The sequence below is a fragment of the Danio rerio genome, chromosome 13 (assembly GCF_049306965.1).
Source record: "Danio rerio strain Tuebingen ecotype United States chromosome 13, GRCz12tu, whole genome shotgun sequence".
NCBI classification, from domain to species: domain Eukaryota; kingdom Metazoa; phylum Chordata; class Actinopteri; order Cypriniformes; family Danionidae; genus Danio; species Danio rerio.
The window spans coordinates 20,739,278-20,751,717 of NC_133188.1; the positions used below are offsets into that span (position 1 = coordinate 20,739,278).

The 12,440-nt window shown below is 45.9% G+C and overlaps 1 protein-coding gene across 3 annotated transcripts in view; it reads left to right on the forward strand.

The window, feature by feature from the left end:
* The window catches only part of pdzd7a (PDZ domain containing 7a), a 95,595-nt gene extending 84,714 nt beyond the window's left edge, over nt 1-10,881 (forward strand). For 2 of the 3 annotated variants that reach the window (XM_009307223.5, XM_073919182.1), the window contains exon 16: nt 7,703-10,881. In XM_009307223.5, coding sequence (XP_009305498.2) covers nt 7,703-7,849 — 147 coding nt within the window. In that variant the 3' untranslated portion in view covers nt 7,850-10,881. 3 annotated transcript variants of the gene reach the window in all.
* The last annotated feature ends 1,559 nt before the right edge of the window (nt 10,882-12,440 follow it).

A 12,440-nucleotide genomic window follows, 5' to 3' on the forward strand; every position in this document is an offset into this window, starting at 1 on the left:
CAGAGGGGAGCCGGCAGGGCTGGAGACCAGAGGGGAGCCGGCAGGGCAGGGAGCCGGGCTGGTGCCGGCAGGGCTAGACGTTGGGTTGGCGCCGGCAGGGCTAGACGTCGGGTTGGCGCCGGCAGAGCTAGATGTCGGGTTGGCGCCGGCAGGGCTAGACGTCGGGTTGGAGCCGGCAGGGCAAGGAGCCGGGTTGGCGCCGGCAGGGCAAGGAGCCGGGCTGGGGCCGGCAGGGCAAGGAGCCGGGCTGGGGCCGGCAGGGCTAGACGTCTGGTAGGTGCCGGCAGGGAAAGGAGCCGGGTTGGGGCCAGCAGGGCAAGACGTCTGGGTGGCGCCGGCAGGGCAAGGGGCCGGGCTGGGGCCGGCTGGGCAAGACGTCTGGTTGGGACCGGCATGGCAAGGAGCCGGGCTGGGGCCGGCAGGGCTAGACGTCTGGGTGGTGCCGGCAGGGAAAGACGTCTGGGTGGTGCCGGCAGGGAAAGACATCTGGGTGGTGCCGGCAGGGCAAGGAGCCGGGCTGAAGCCGGCAGGGCAAGACGTCTGGGTGGCGCCGGCAGGGCAAGGAGCCGGACTGGGACCGACACTGGGGGGCGCTCAGGGGCTGGAGCCGACACTGGAGGGCGCTCAGGGGCTGGAGCCGACACTGGAGGGCGCTCAGGGGCTGGAGCCGACACTGGAGGGCGCTCAGGGGCTGGAGCCGACACTGGAGGGCGCTCAGGGGCTGGAGCCGGCACTGGAGGGCGCTCAGGGGCTGGAGCCGACACTGGAGGGCGCTCAGGGGCTGGAGCCGACACTGGAGGGCGCTCAGGGGCTGGAGCCGACACTGGAGGGCGCTCAGGGGCTGGAGCCGACACTGGAGGGCGCTCAGGGGCTGGAGCCAGTATGGTGGAGGAGCCCTTTCTCCTCCTACGCTTCCTTATTTTTGGTGGCGGGAAGCTGGCCACCTCTTCAGACACTGCTGGGCACTCCACTACCTCTGAAAGTGTTGCAGTGTCTGTTTCGGGCACCTCGAGGGATGTTGCTGCCGCCAGGGTGGTTGCTGGATGGGCTGCAATGGGTTCAGTCACCTCTAGGTGGGTGACAGGTGAGGAGGGCCCGTTCTTCCTCCTCCGTCTCCGTTGGTGGGTCATCGGAGGACTGGGGATTTGGCAGTCTGTGAGCGGGATTGGCGGTGGGCCAAGGGGAGGCAGGCCACCGTCTCCCTGGCTGTGGTACAAATAGCTCACAAACTGCCAGAATGACAGTATCCCCAGCATCCCCATCTCCCAGGCCTGAAGGGGGCTGTTGAGTCCAGCATTGAAAGCCTCCTTCAGTGCTGTGGTGGTAAACTCAAGCCCCTCTGCTGCGTAGACAAACTGGTAGGCAAACTCCTTGACTAAAGATTCCCCTTGATGAAGACCAAAGAGTTTGCCCAAACGTTCCTTCTGCTGGCATGCAGAGGGACGTGAACTGGGAGATGGGAAAAGGAAGATACCCATATTTCTGCTGAGTCCTCTGTTTTGGCCAGTTCGTACTGTCACGTTCGGTGAGGGGGAAAAGGAGCGAGGACTCAGGTGCAGCAATAATGGGTTTTTATTAATTGCAAAATAAAAACAAAAAGGCAAAACAAACAACCCCGAGGGGGAAAACTCTAATAAAACAAATAAACGAACAAACAAACTTGACTAGACTGGCAGGACAAGACAGGGCTGGACACAAGACAGGAAACAATCGACGACGAACTGGCAAAGGACTGAAAACATGAGGGGGATTATAAAGCAAAAAGTAAATTGACACACAGGTGAACACAATTAACTAATGATGGGTTAACAAGGAGGGTGGGACTAGACAATAGACGGGAGAGCGCATGACACAGAGAGACAATACAAGCCATGCGCTCACATAACACAACACTGAAGCACACGACAAAAGCACGTGACCACAATGTAAACACCGAGCCACGTGCTTTGACAAAAGACAAAAGACGCAAGACACGAGCACACGATGAATGAAAGCACTCACCGTGCGCTCACACACGCAGCGTGCATGCTTCATCCCAGCGCCGACCAAAACCGAAACCAACAAGACTGAGACGCTGGGAATGAAACACCACGCTGCTGACAAACGAAAACACAAACACGAGTACAAGAGCGCACGCGTCTGAGGGACCCAGAGCGTGCGCGCGGCCGCATCAAGCAGAAGCGCGCACACTCTGCGTACACCCACGACGGCGTGCGCGCACACAGAGACAGAAACAGGACCAGACCTGAGTAGTGTCAGAGCTCTGCCACCAAAACAAGAATTTACAAGACCAAAGTGGCAGAACCCTGACATAGGGATAAACCAACTAGCAAATAGCTCAAAAACATTTGCAAAGAGGTAGCTAACACATTATATGAGCTATTAGATATGCCTGTGTCATTTACATGCACATACGCTCGCGTGCTTCCAATCTGTCTGATTGCTGATTCAATGTGGGGACTAGGAGTCCCCCTTCATAAGGGAGCTTCTACATGTGTCTGTTTAAACAGACTTTTGGGAGACTGTATGGAAAGCGCCACATCGGCCAAAAACCATCGCGCTTCTGATGTGTAGTTTGCCAAGCCAAAGCGTGAGCGCATTGACATCACCAAGAGTGCAACCTTCCAACGTCCCCTAGGCTCAACATATTACCATTACATGGGAATAAAAGTTTTTTAATTGGGGGTCGTAAGTTTGCTTTCATCTATCTAATATAGACTAGGGATTTTTTTTAAATAAGACAGTACATTGGGAAAGCGTGCCAGTCCCCGAAGGGGGAGGACGCACCGGAGCCCACCTGCTACCCGCAAGGGGAGACTTGATGTTAGAGGTGTGAACCTATACTGGTCTCACGGTTCGGTTCGGTTCCGATTATCATGCCTTCAATTCGGTTCAATTCGATATCTGGGTGCATCACGGTGCATTGACGATGCTTTTCACATACAGTATTATATTTTAGGGGGGAGGCTATAACATGCTGTCTGTATAAACACACAGACACACAGCAACACTGTCTCTCATTCAAACACATACACAAACATAGACAGCAACAAACACACACACACACACACACATACACACACTCACACACACACACACACACTTAAGCCCTCGCAACAGGGAGAGCTCGAGCTGAGCAGAGCAGAAAAACAAAAAAAAAAAAGCGAAAAAAAGGAAGCACTTTTCTTACGGTCCCTTACTGAGAGCTCCTCTAAGCGCGAGCTCTCCCGGCTAAACACATATTGCGAGGGCTTAGCAGTGCTCGTAATGTTGAGCGAAAAAAAAAAAAGAAAGACAGCTGTGAAACATAACCAGCTTTCTCTTTTTTTTTGGAAACACACTTTAGATCTTTTTAGGGTAAGAGTTTTTTGAGTTAATGCCGTCTATAACTGAATGTGTGTCAGAAATATCGAAAACAAAACCAACTGAACCGCCCTCATTTCTGGTGCCCCCCTGGATATACAGCGCCCTTAGCATTTGCCTATGGTGCCTATGCCACGGGCCGGCCCTGAGTTGGCTGAGTGTTGTAAATACTCGCGCTCACCTCCCTCGTGACAGAGCGCATAGGAGATAAATGACGTCAGTACATATTAACCGGTTATGATTATTACTGAACCAATAATAAATTGTCCGCGTCTGCATCGCGGTGCACCAAAGAAACAATTAATTTTGACACCCCTACTTGATGGTAAAGAGACATATGGACTAGCCCTAATGAGGGGGAGTGCTACATATGATAAGCTATTTAGCGGTTTAGGGCAGACACAGGACCGCCTAATAAGGGGGAACACACCGTGGTAATACTGCATATGGCATCACCAATAGGGATGCACATTGCTAGCACCGATCCTCAATATGCGTGTAGACCAAATGGGCGTATCAACCGCACACTGAGCCATGCACTCGACTCGATGCTGGGGGCCTTGGAGGAATTCTCTAGGGTTCACCTGAGAAGGGGAACTTACTAGTAGAGTAGAAAAAGCGCACACATCTCTGGTTAGGGAGCATGGCACAGCAACAGTTTGTGACACCGAGCTTAATTTCACCCCGATTGATTAGGGTTACCCAATAACCGGGAGGAAACTGGCTCGACTCGAAGGTTATAGAACCTTGCGAATGTGTTAGGTGTCACCCAACTCGCAGCTCTGCAGATATCTGTGAGAGAGGCGTGCTAACGCCCATGAGGAAGCGACACCTCTAGTAGAGTGCGCTCTCGCGTTCAGAGGGAGCGACTCGCCCTAGTATTGATAAGCGAGGGCGATGGCATCAACTAATCAGTGGGCCAACCTCTGTTTTGATACTGCACTTCCCTTCTGCTGACCACCATAACAGATAAAGAGCGGTTCACATGATCTTACATTTTGTGTTCGTTCCACGTAAAGGCGCAAACAGGACAAAGCAGTGAGTGGGCTGAGCCTGCCTCCTCCGAAGGCAGCACTTGCAGGTTCACCACCTGATCTCTAAATGGGGTGGTAGGAACCTTGGATACATAACCCGCCGGGGTCTAAGGACAAGGTGAGAGTAACCCGACCCGAATTCAAGGCACGATGGTGTTGAGTACCGCAGGCGGTAAGTCACCTAAGTCTTCCGCGCACCGTCTAGAACCACACGTGAAGGTTCCAGAGATCTCGTCCTTCGAGCGCAAATCGGAAAAAGGGGCATGCGTGGAAGAATAGAGACGTGAAGATACACATCCTTCAGGTCTATGGGTGCAAACCAATCCTGTGGACGGACGTTTTGAAGCAAGCGTTTCTGCGTGAGCATTCTGAAAGGCATTTTGTGAAAATGACAGTTCAGTCTGCTCAGATCTAGGATTGGTCTTAATCCCCCGCTCTTTTTAGGCACGATGAAATACAGGCTGTAAAACCTGGACTCCATCTTGGCTGGAGGGACCTGCTCGATTGCATCCTTCGCCAGGAGAACGGCAATCTCATCTCGCAAGACAGGGGCGCTCTCTGGGATAACCCTCCTGAAAAGGACACCCGTGAACTTGGAAAGGGGGAATAGCGAACTGAATCGCATAGCCATATGAGCCATCGCGACGAGCTGAGCATCACTAACAAGGCCAGCAGAGCACACGCTAATGGCACTATCATAGTGATCGCTGATGTGCCAGCGGAGGGGTAGCTTGAGATGGGAGTACTCATCCCGGGAAGTGGTGCGTCCCGAGGAAGAGCTGAAAATAAGAGAATTTCTCTTACCTTCCTCCCTGGATCCCTTGGTGAGGCCGAAGTGAGAGAAAGGAGTTCTGTTGCACTCTGGGGGCCTGAGGCGAAGGGTCCCATCGCTGTGAGCTGGAAGGTGGAGCATCCCAGACTGGCAGTGCTCGTGTTTGTGCATCCAGAGAGAAAGAAGAAACTGCTCTTTTGAAAATTTGGTTGCTGTAAGCCCGGAGGCCGGCAGCGATGAGTTTAGAGTTGTTGTGGACTGATGTAATAATCCTTGGCCCCCACCGATGAAAGAGAAGGTCCCCTCTTCTCCGAATGGCCCGTCCCAAAGACACTTCGCGGTCGTTTACTGGACTTAGTGGCGCCTGGGGCAGTGGCGTCGCAGTCACGCGGGAGGATCGGCGTTGCCGCTTGGCTGGTGGAGCGGGCAGCAAAAGTGGAGCACATGTTGAAGTCGCAGGTGGATGGCCTTGGCGAGGAGCTGCAGAAGGGGCAGCAAGTGGAGCAGTTTTCCGAGCTTGCTGATAGATGACTTCACCCCTTGCCTTGTACTGCTCTTTCATCGGAGAGAATTCCTGGGTGAACTCCCCAACGGTGTTGCCGAACAGGCCAGCCTAGGATATGGGAGCGTTAAGAAAGCAAGCTTTGTCAACATCATTCATATCAGCCAAGCTCAGCCAGAGGTGGCCATCTCGGCCAGCTTCTCAGCTTGGTAGCTTCTCAGCTTGGCTGCTAGGCGGCCTGGCCCGCAGCAGTGAAGGCTCTGGCCCTGAGAAACTCAGATAATCTGCATGTCTTGGAAGAGAGTTTGGTCGAATCTCCACAAGTGGAGCGGCTCCACGGACAGAGATTGACCGCGATAGCACGCTCCACCTGGGGAATCGCCTCAAATCCCCTGACCTCTCTGTCATCAAGGGAGGTGAGAGTGGGAGCGTACAAGGATTGGGCAGAAAAAGGTGCCCTCCTTTAAAAATACTTTGAATGTTTATTTAAAATACTTTTAATGTTTTAGATTTTGTTACAGACATACAGTGCCATCCTGCAACTGTTTTGCAGCATATGAAATGTACCAAACACTATTTTACCTGTCCAAAATGGGAAAAAAATGTTGCTGTGTGGATGTTTCCCAGAGATGGGTTGCGGCAGGAAGTGCATCTGCTGCGCAAAAATATGCTGGATAAGTTGGTGGCTCATTCCGCTTAAACACCTGCTGTGTAATACTGGTTTCTTACGCATTTCATCTAAAGCCTTCTGTTTTATTTTGATTTGATTTTTGGCTAATTTAGGCTGTGAAATTGAAAATGTAGGCTGTGAAATTGAGAAATTGAAATGAAACTGAAATCATTTAGCTCACTGATGGAAATGGAATGTGGTCAGAGCCCTTCCTGGAACGTCAGCTGTGCGGTTCCCTGATAATAATTGCACACCTTAGAATTTTCATCAGCCTATCAGAATCAAGCATTCAACAGCCCTATAGTATAAATGTAAACAAACTAATGAGCAAAAATCTCTGTTGTTGCGCTCTGTGAATTGTCAAAAGCTTTGTTCTGCAGTGTTCATAAATTTGGTTATTAGGTGTTTAAGAGTCTTAAAATGTTTTTTTTTTTTTTTCGAAAGATACCCACATTTAGAAATATAGCTTGCAGAAAATGTATTTTTTTGTGAATCATCTTTAATGGAATTAAGTATACACCACATTTTATGACTAATTTAAATATCTTGTGGACTTCACTTTTAGCTGAACATTTTCAATTACCTTTTCAAATGTGTTTTGGCCATGAACATAGAAATACATTGTCTCAATAAAGGGACAAAGGTGTTTGTTTTGACCATTGGAAAGCATGAAAACAGTCCCTGACCGCTGAAGGATGGGTGTAGAAAGTTCACTAAGCAGGTGCATCCTGGTAAGAGATCGTGACTGAGGAAATGTGCCTACTTTGAACTAAACGTGCGCTTGTGAGCTCAGCTGCACTTTGTACTTTTTTCCTGGCAGGAAAGACATAATTCCAAAGACACGCTCTTGCATCTGTGTGAGTATTTAACTTTTACTTTATGCACATTTAGAGACTGCTGTATAACATTCGGACCGGTTTACTCTGATTTGTCTTTTCCCTGGATTAGTTTATGATGTTAGCGATGTGAGTGATAGGAGAATGAGTTTAGACGAGATCTGATAGATATGCCTTGCGTTTCTGACCTGAGAGACCCAAACATCTGTGCTTCTTTTCTGCCAGTGGTTACAATCAGAGAAAAACATCCATTTCTGAGGTATAATAAGCTGATGTCATCCACTGGCAGAGCTCTGACACACACACAGCGCCAGATGAGATCATTCACAGGTATTAACGAAGGAGAACAAAGGAAACAAGTGGCATCCTGTGCCTGCAGCATCTGCTTTTTCCTGCCATTCAGAGAGCGTGCGGCTGTCTGTGCTCTGCCAAAAATACTCAGGCATATGTCAGGAAAACAGACATCTGTGTTAATCATCAAATCCTCAACTTTTCTAGAAATGTCTGTTTTGTCTGTGTGTGTAGGCTGGATTCGAGCTGGTGTCGGTAGATGGAGAGTCTCTTCAAGGTGTCACACATCAGCACGCGGTGGATGCCATTCGGAGGGCTTTCAGCAACAAGGCCAAAGAACCAATGGAGTTCATCGTCAAAGTTCCCAAAAGACTAACTTGAAAGCAGCTTTGAAACAAAGGTGTTTGAGCTTAAGGCCCTGATTTACTCACAGCGAAGTTCGCTTGGAGGTAAAAAGAAAAAGCACCTGGCATTGACATATCGGTCGTGAACATGCTTTCTTCGTCCTTGCATTTACACAATATTGAATATTTAAACATGCACTGCACATCACAATTACTAAATAAACATATGATGAAAATCGTGGTGGTGAGAAAACTGCAGCAAATAAAGCATCTGGTGATAGCAATGTTGGTATGTTTGCACAAGCAGTTCAGTACATTTATTCATAGAGTAGCCTACTTGAATACAATTGAATTCTTTACAGAAGGCAGCTTTGCGGTATTAAACATGGGAAAACAGTGTCAGTGTTGCTTTCAGTTAGAATTATATTAATTTTTTATTCCCATCTGACTACAATAAATTGGGAATACAAATGAACTAGACCTGCTACTACACCCCTGATCTTACATAATCACTGCTGATGTTAGTTTACCATTGTTTTATTATCCCAAACCTAGTATTAAAATGTGTTTTTTAGATACAATTTACAAAATATTTACTAAAACTGTAAATTTTATTTAAATCTGAAATCTAGATTGCAAAAAATATTGACAGATTTCGAGTTTTACGATGAAAAAGAAACAAAAGCTACTGCTGTGTATGTCCAATTATGCAACCTCATATACTCATTTCTCAGGCCCTGTACCAAATAACACACTCCAGACTTGTGGACTACCTCATAGTCTGCACTTTTGATGACATCATTAGTGCAGCACTTAGGCCCCGTTTACACTAATACATTCTTGTTTAAAAACACATAAGTTTTGCTACAGTTACGCCATCTGTCCAAACTACGCTGGAGTTTTCGAGCGCCGAAAACGGAGCGTTTTGGAAATGCTGTGGAGGCCAGGAAAACGGAGACATCTGAAAATGGAGGCGGACTTGCAGATATTCGCCTTTCTGTTTGGGGCTTTTTCCTCATTATTAAGCAGCCCACACACAGTTCAGTCTTGCATCCTCTCCTTGTAAGTTCAGACTTCGCAAGTTGAAAAACAAACTGCAGAGGACAGGTCGAGTAAATCTTCAAAGGGAACAGTACTGTATAACGTCATTCTCATCACCCTGGCTACGTTGTTTCACTTTTCTTAACAATAAAATAAAAGCATGATATAAGGAACTGTGTCGTCTTCACTGTAGGCATATTAAAAAAAAAAAAAACAGAGCCTATAACATTACTACCTCCTGTAATTTTTATTGAAAATACGAAATATACCCTCTCTTTCACTGAATATCAGTTTTAATAATCAATAATGGCCATTATAAATGTATAACGTACAACAAGTTTATACAATATAGAAAATAAAGGCAAGCAGAATCAGTGTCCGCTGTTACGTTAATTTATATATTAACCTAACTTATCTTAGCGCCCAGCCAACACACGTTACCTGAGAACAAGTAATAGATTCAAAAGACCAAAGTCTGGGAAAATGTCATTAGATATAGACAGCAAGATGAATTAAAAATCACGTTTAACAAATATAGTGTGATTAGATCCAGCGGTAGATCTTTGATGAACAGTCCAATGTGCACAGCTCTTATATGGGTAGAGGTTTTCAGCGGTGTAATGTAGACGCAGAGTTGTTCACTAAAGTGTATTAGTGTAAACGGAGCCTTAGGGACATAAATCCGGGTACGAATTTAGGGACTCAATTGTATGACTCAAACTAGGAAAGGTCATCTTCACCTAGTGAAAACAGATACACTGTCTATCAGTTGATCTCTTATATATCTTGCTCACAGACAGATCAGCTGATAGATGTGGATTTTAAACACTCCAGTGTTTGTGTCTTTGTTCTTGGTGAACAAGTCATTCATATTTGTTGAGCCTTTTTTTTATAGGTTCTTAACAGCGCTCAAATGTTAGCTGGAAATTAAAAAATGTGCACCTTTTAAAAAGGTACCAACCCATTGACAGCTCTCATATCTTTATTTTTGAGTGTATATGGACACATACACTTAGCAAAGACACACAGTTTAAGACCATGAGACCAAATATGAAAGGCCATATGGCCGTCATTAATATGAAATTTACTATTTGGGACAGGGGTACAGTATATTATATTGAAAGATAAAAAAAAAATTAAATACAGTGTAAATGTTTAAACTGTGACATTTTAATGCAAGGTGTAAGCTTTGTTTTTGCTCAATTTTGTTCAAAATGACAACACACGTTATAATTTTGCTTGAAGTATTTTGGGGCCTTAATGCTGCTGCTTATTACATGTTGCATGTTTGGTTTGGGAAAGAAATAATGCCATCCTCTCATGTGGGGGTTGAGAAAGACCTCAGAGCAACAATTCAACAATGGGCTTCCACAGAGTGCTACTGGCCATTCACATTCTGACATTTTCCCAATCTTCTTTCAAAATCTTTTCCTTTTTTAATTCAAATCTATTCTGTTTACATGAAATCTTGTAAAACACTCATAACTTGTCTATCTGGGACTAAAGGATCTGAAACCCTGCATAAATTAGATGTTTTGGATGTTTATTTTTAGGTATAGTGTAAGCCTGGAGCTAGATAAAAACTCATTGGCGTGACATGCTGATAATCATAAGTCAGAACACTACCCATCCAGGCTACAGTCTCCAGAGTTTTGCCTGGGAGAGATTATCATCCACCACAGTATGGATTGAGATTAGGTCTTTTTTTCCTTTTTTTTTTATTTTTTTTTAAATCGCTGGTTTGGTATAGTGAATGTCTAGGGGATTATTACAAATGAAGATCTCTGTCTCACTTCACATCCTGTGCCCTAACTAAATCTCTATTTATACTGGATGTTTTATATTTGTGCCTTAAATCTACACATATGGACTGTGCAATTCAGATTTAAGCATTGTGTTGATTCTGGGATCAGTGTTATATACTGAGCTTTTTCCTCTGTAAGCATTTAAAGCAAACTTTTTTTTTTTTGCAATTTGTTTTATTACAAAGGCATTGTGTGATTCTGAATAAAAAAGTTAAATATTAAATATATGCTCTTTTGATTGGTTAAATTGTAATAACCTTTAGCCCTCTAAGGTTTGAAACAGGCAGAGAACTACTTGCGGCAGTGGAGGAACATGATTTTGGTAAGTATGCAAGTTGTGATGTGGCTTCACTGTACTTTTTCGGAAGTTTTTGGAGGTTTTGCAGCTGTAAATTTTTATAATGATTTTGTTTGATAAGTAATAGTCACATACAATATTTTCTATTCTATTTCATTGAATTTGAATATTAAATAGACTTAAATGTTTCATGTTGATGAATTAAGTACCTATATAGAACAAATAGCAGTGAACTGAGTGGTAGAAAGTGAAAAATATGACTGTTTGGGAATCAGACGTTTACTGTAAACAACCACAGTAAAACAGTTTTTTTAATACTTATTCTTCAGGACACAAAAAATAATAAAAATAAATTTGACTTAAAAAAAGTTTAGCACCCATGGAAACATCTGAAATCTTTATTTGAAAAATGCTGACAAGTGCATACCACCTTCATCTGGAATAAAGACAGCAACACAAAGCAATACACTTCATTTTAAATCTCCTTTTCTTGGTTCAAACGGAAATCTGGCTGATCTGTAAGTTTTTATTTAGGTGTCAGATGTCTCACCTTGAATGCAGACAACAGAAAACAGCTATAGTCACAGTCTAACCGTCTCTGCAGTAAATATACAGCTGACTGGGTGAATTCTCGATGGGGAGTTCTGTGTAGGCGGAAGTAATAATACACTGTGTTGAGTGAAACCGGGCACTGCATGATGTCATGTGAAAAGGGTCTATCTCATTCATTCATTAATTCATTTTCTACTGCTTTTCCGGGGTCGGGTCCCGGGGGTAGCAGTCTTGGGAGAGAACCCCAGACACTTCATCCAGCTCCTCCGGGGGGATTCTGAGGCGTTCAGGCCTGCCGAGAGACATAGTCCCTCCAGCGTGTCCTGGGTCTTCTTCGAGACCTCCTCCCGGTGAAAATGCCTGAAACACCTCCCTAGGTAGGCGTCCAGGAGGCATCCGAAACAGATGCCCGAGCCACCTCAGCTGATTTCTTTTGATGTGGAGGAGCAGTGGCTCTACTCCGAGCTTCTCCCAGGTGACAGAGCTCTTCCCCCTATCCATAAGGGTGCACCCTGCAACTCTGCAAAGGAAACTAATTTCAGCCGCTTGTATTCATGATCTTGTCCGTTTGGTCATAAGTCATGACCCAAAGCTCATGGCCATAGGTGAGAGTAGGAATGTAGATTGACTGATAAGTCGAAAGTTTTGCCTTTGCCTCAGTTCCTTCTTTACCACAACGGGTACATCGACCGCATTAACTGCTGCTGCTGCACCAATCCGCCTGTCAATCTCACATTTCATCCTTCCCTCACTCATGAACAAAACCTCAAAAGAATTGAACCCCTACATCTGGGTTAGGGACTTTTCTCCAACCTAAAGCTGGCAAACCACCTTTTTCTGGTGGAGCACCAAGGCCTCGAACTTAGAGGTGGTGATTCTCATCCCAGCCGCGTCACACTTGGCAGCAAACCGCCCCAGTGCATGCTGAAGGT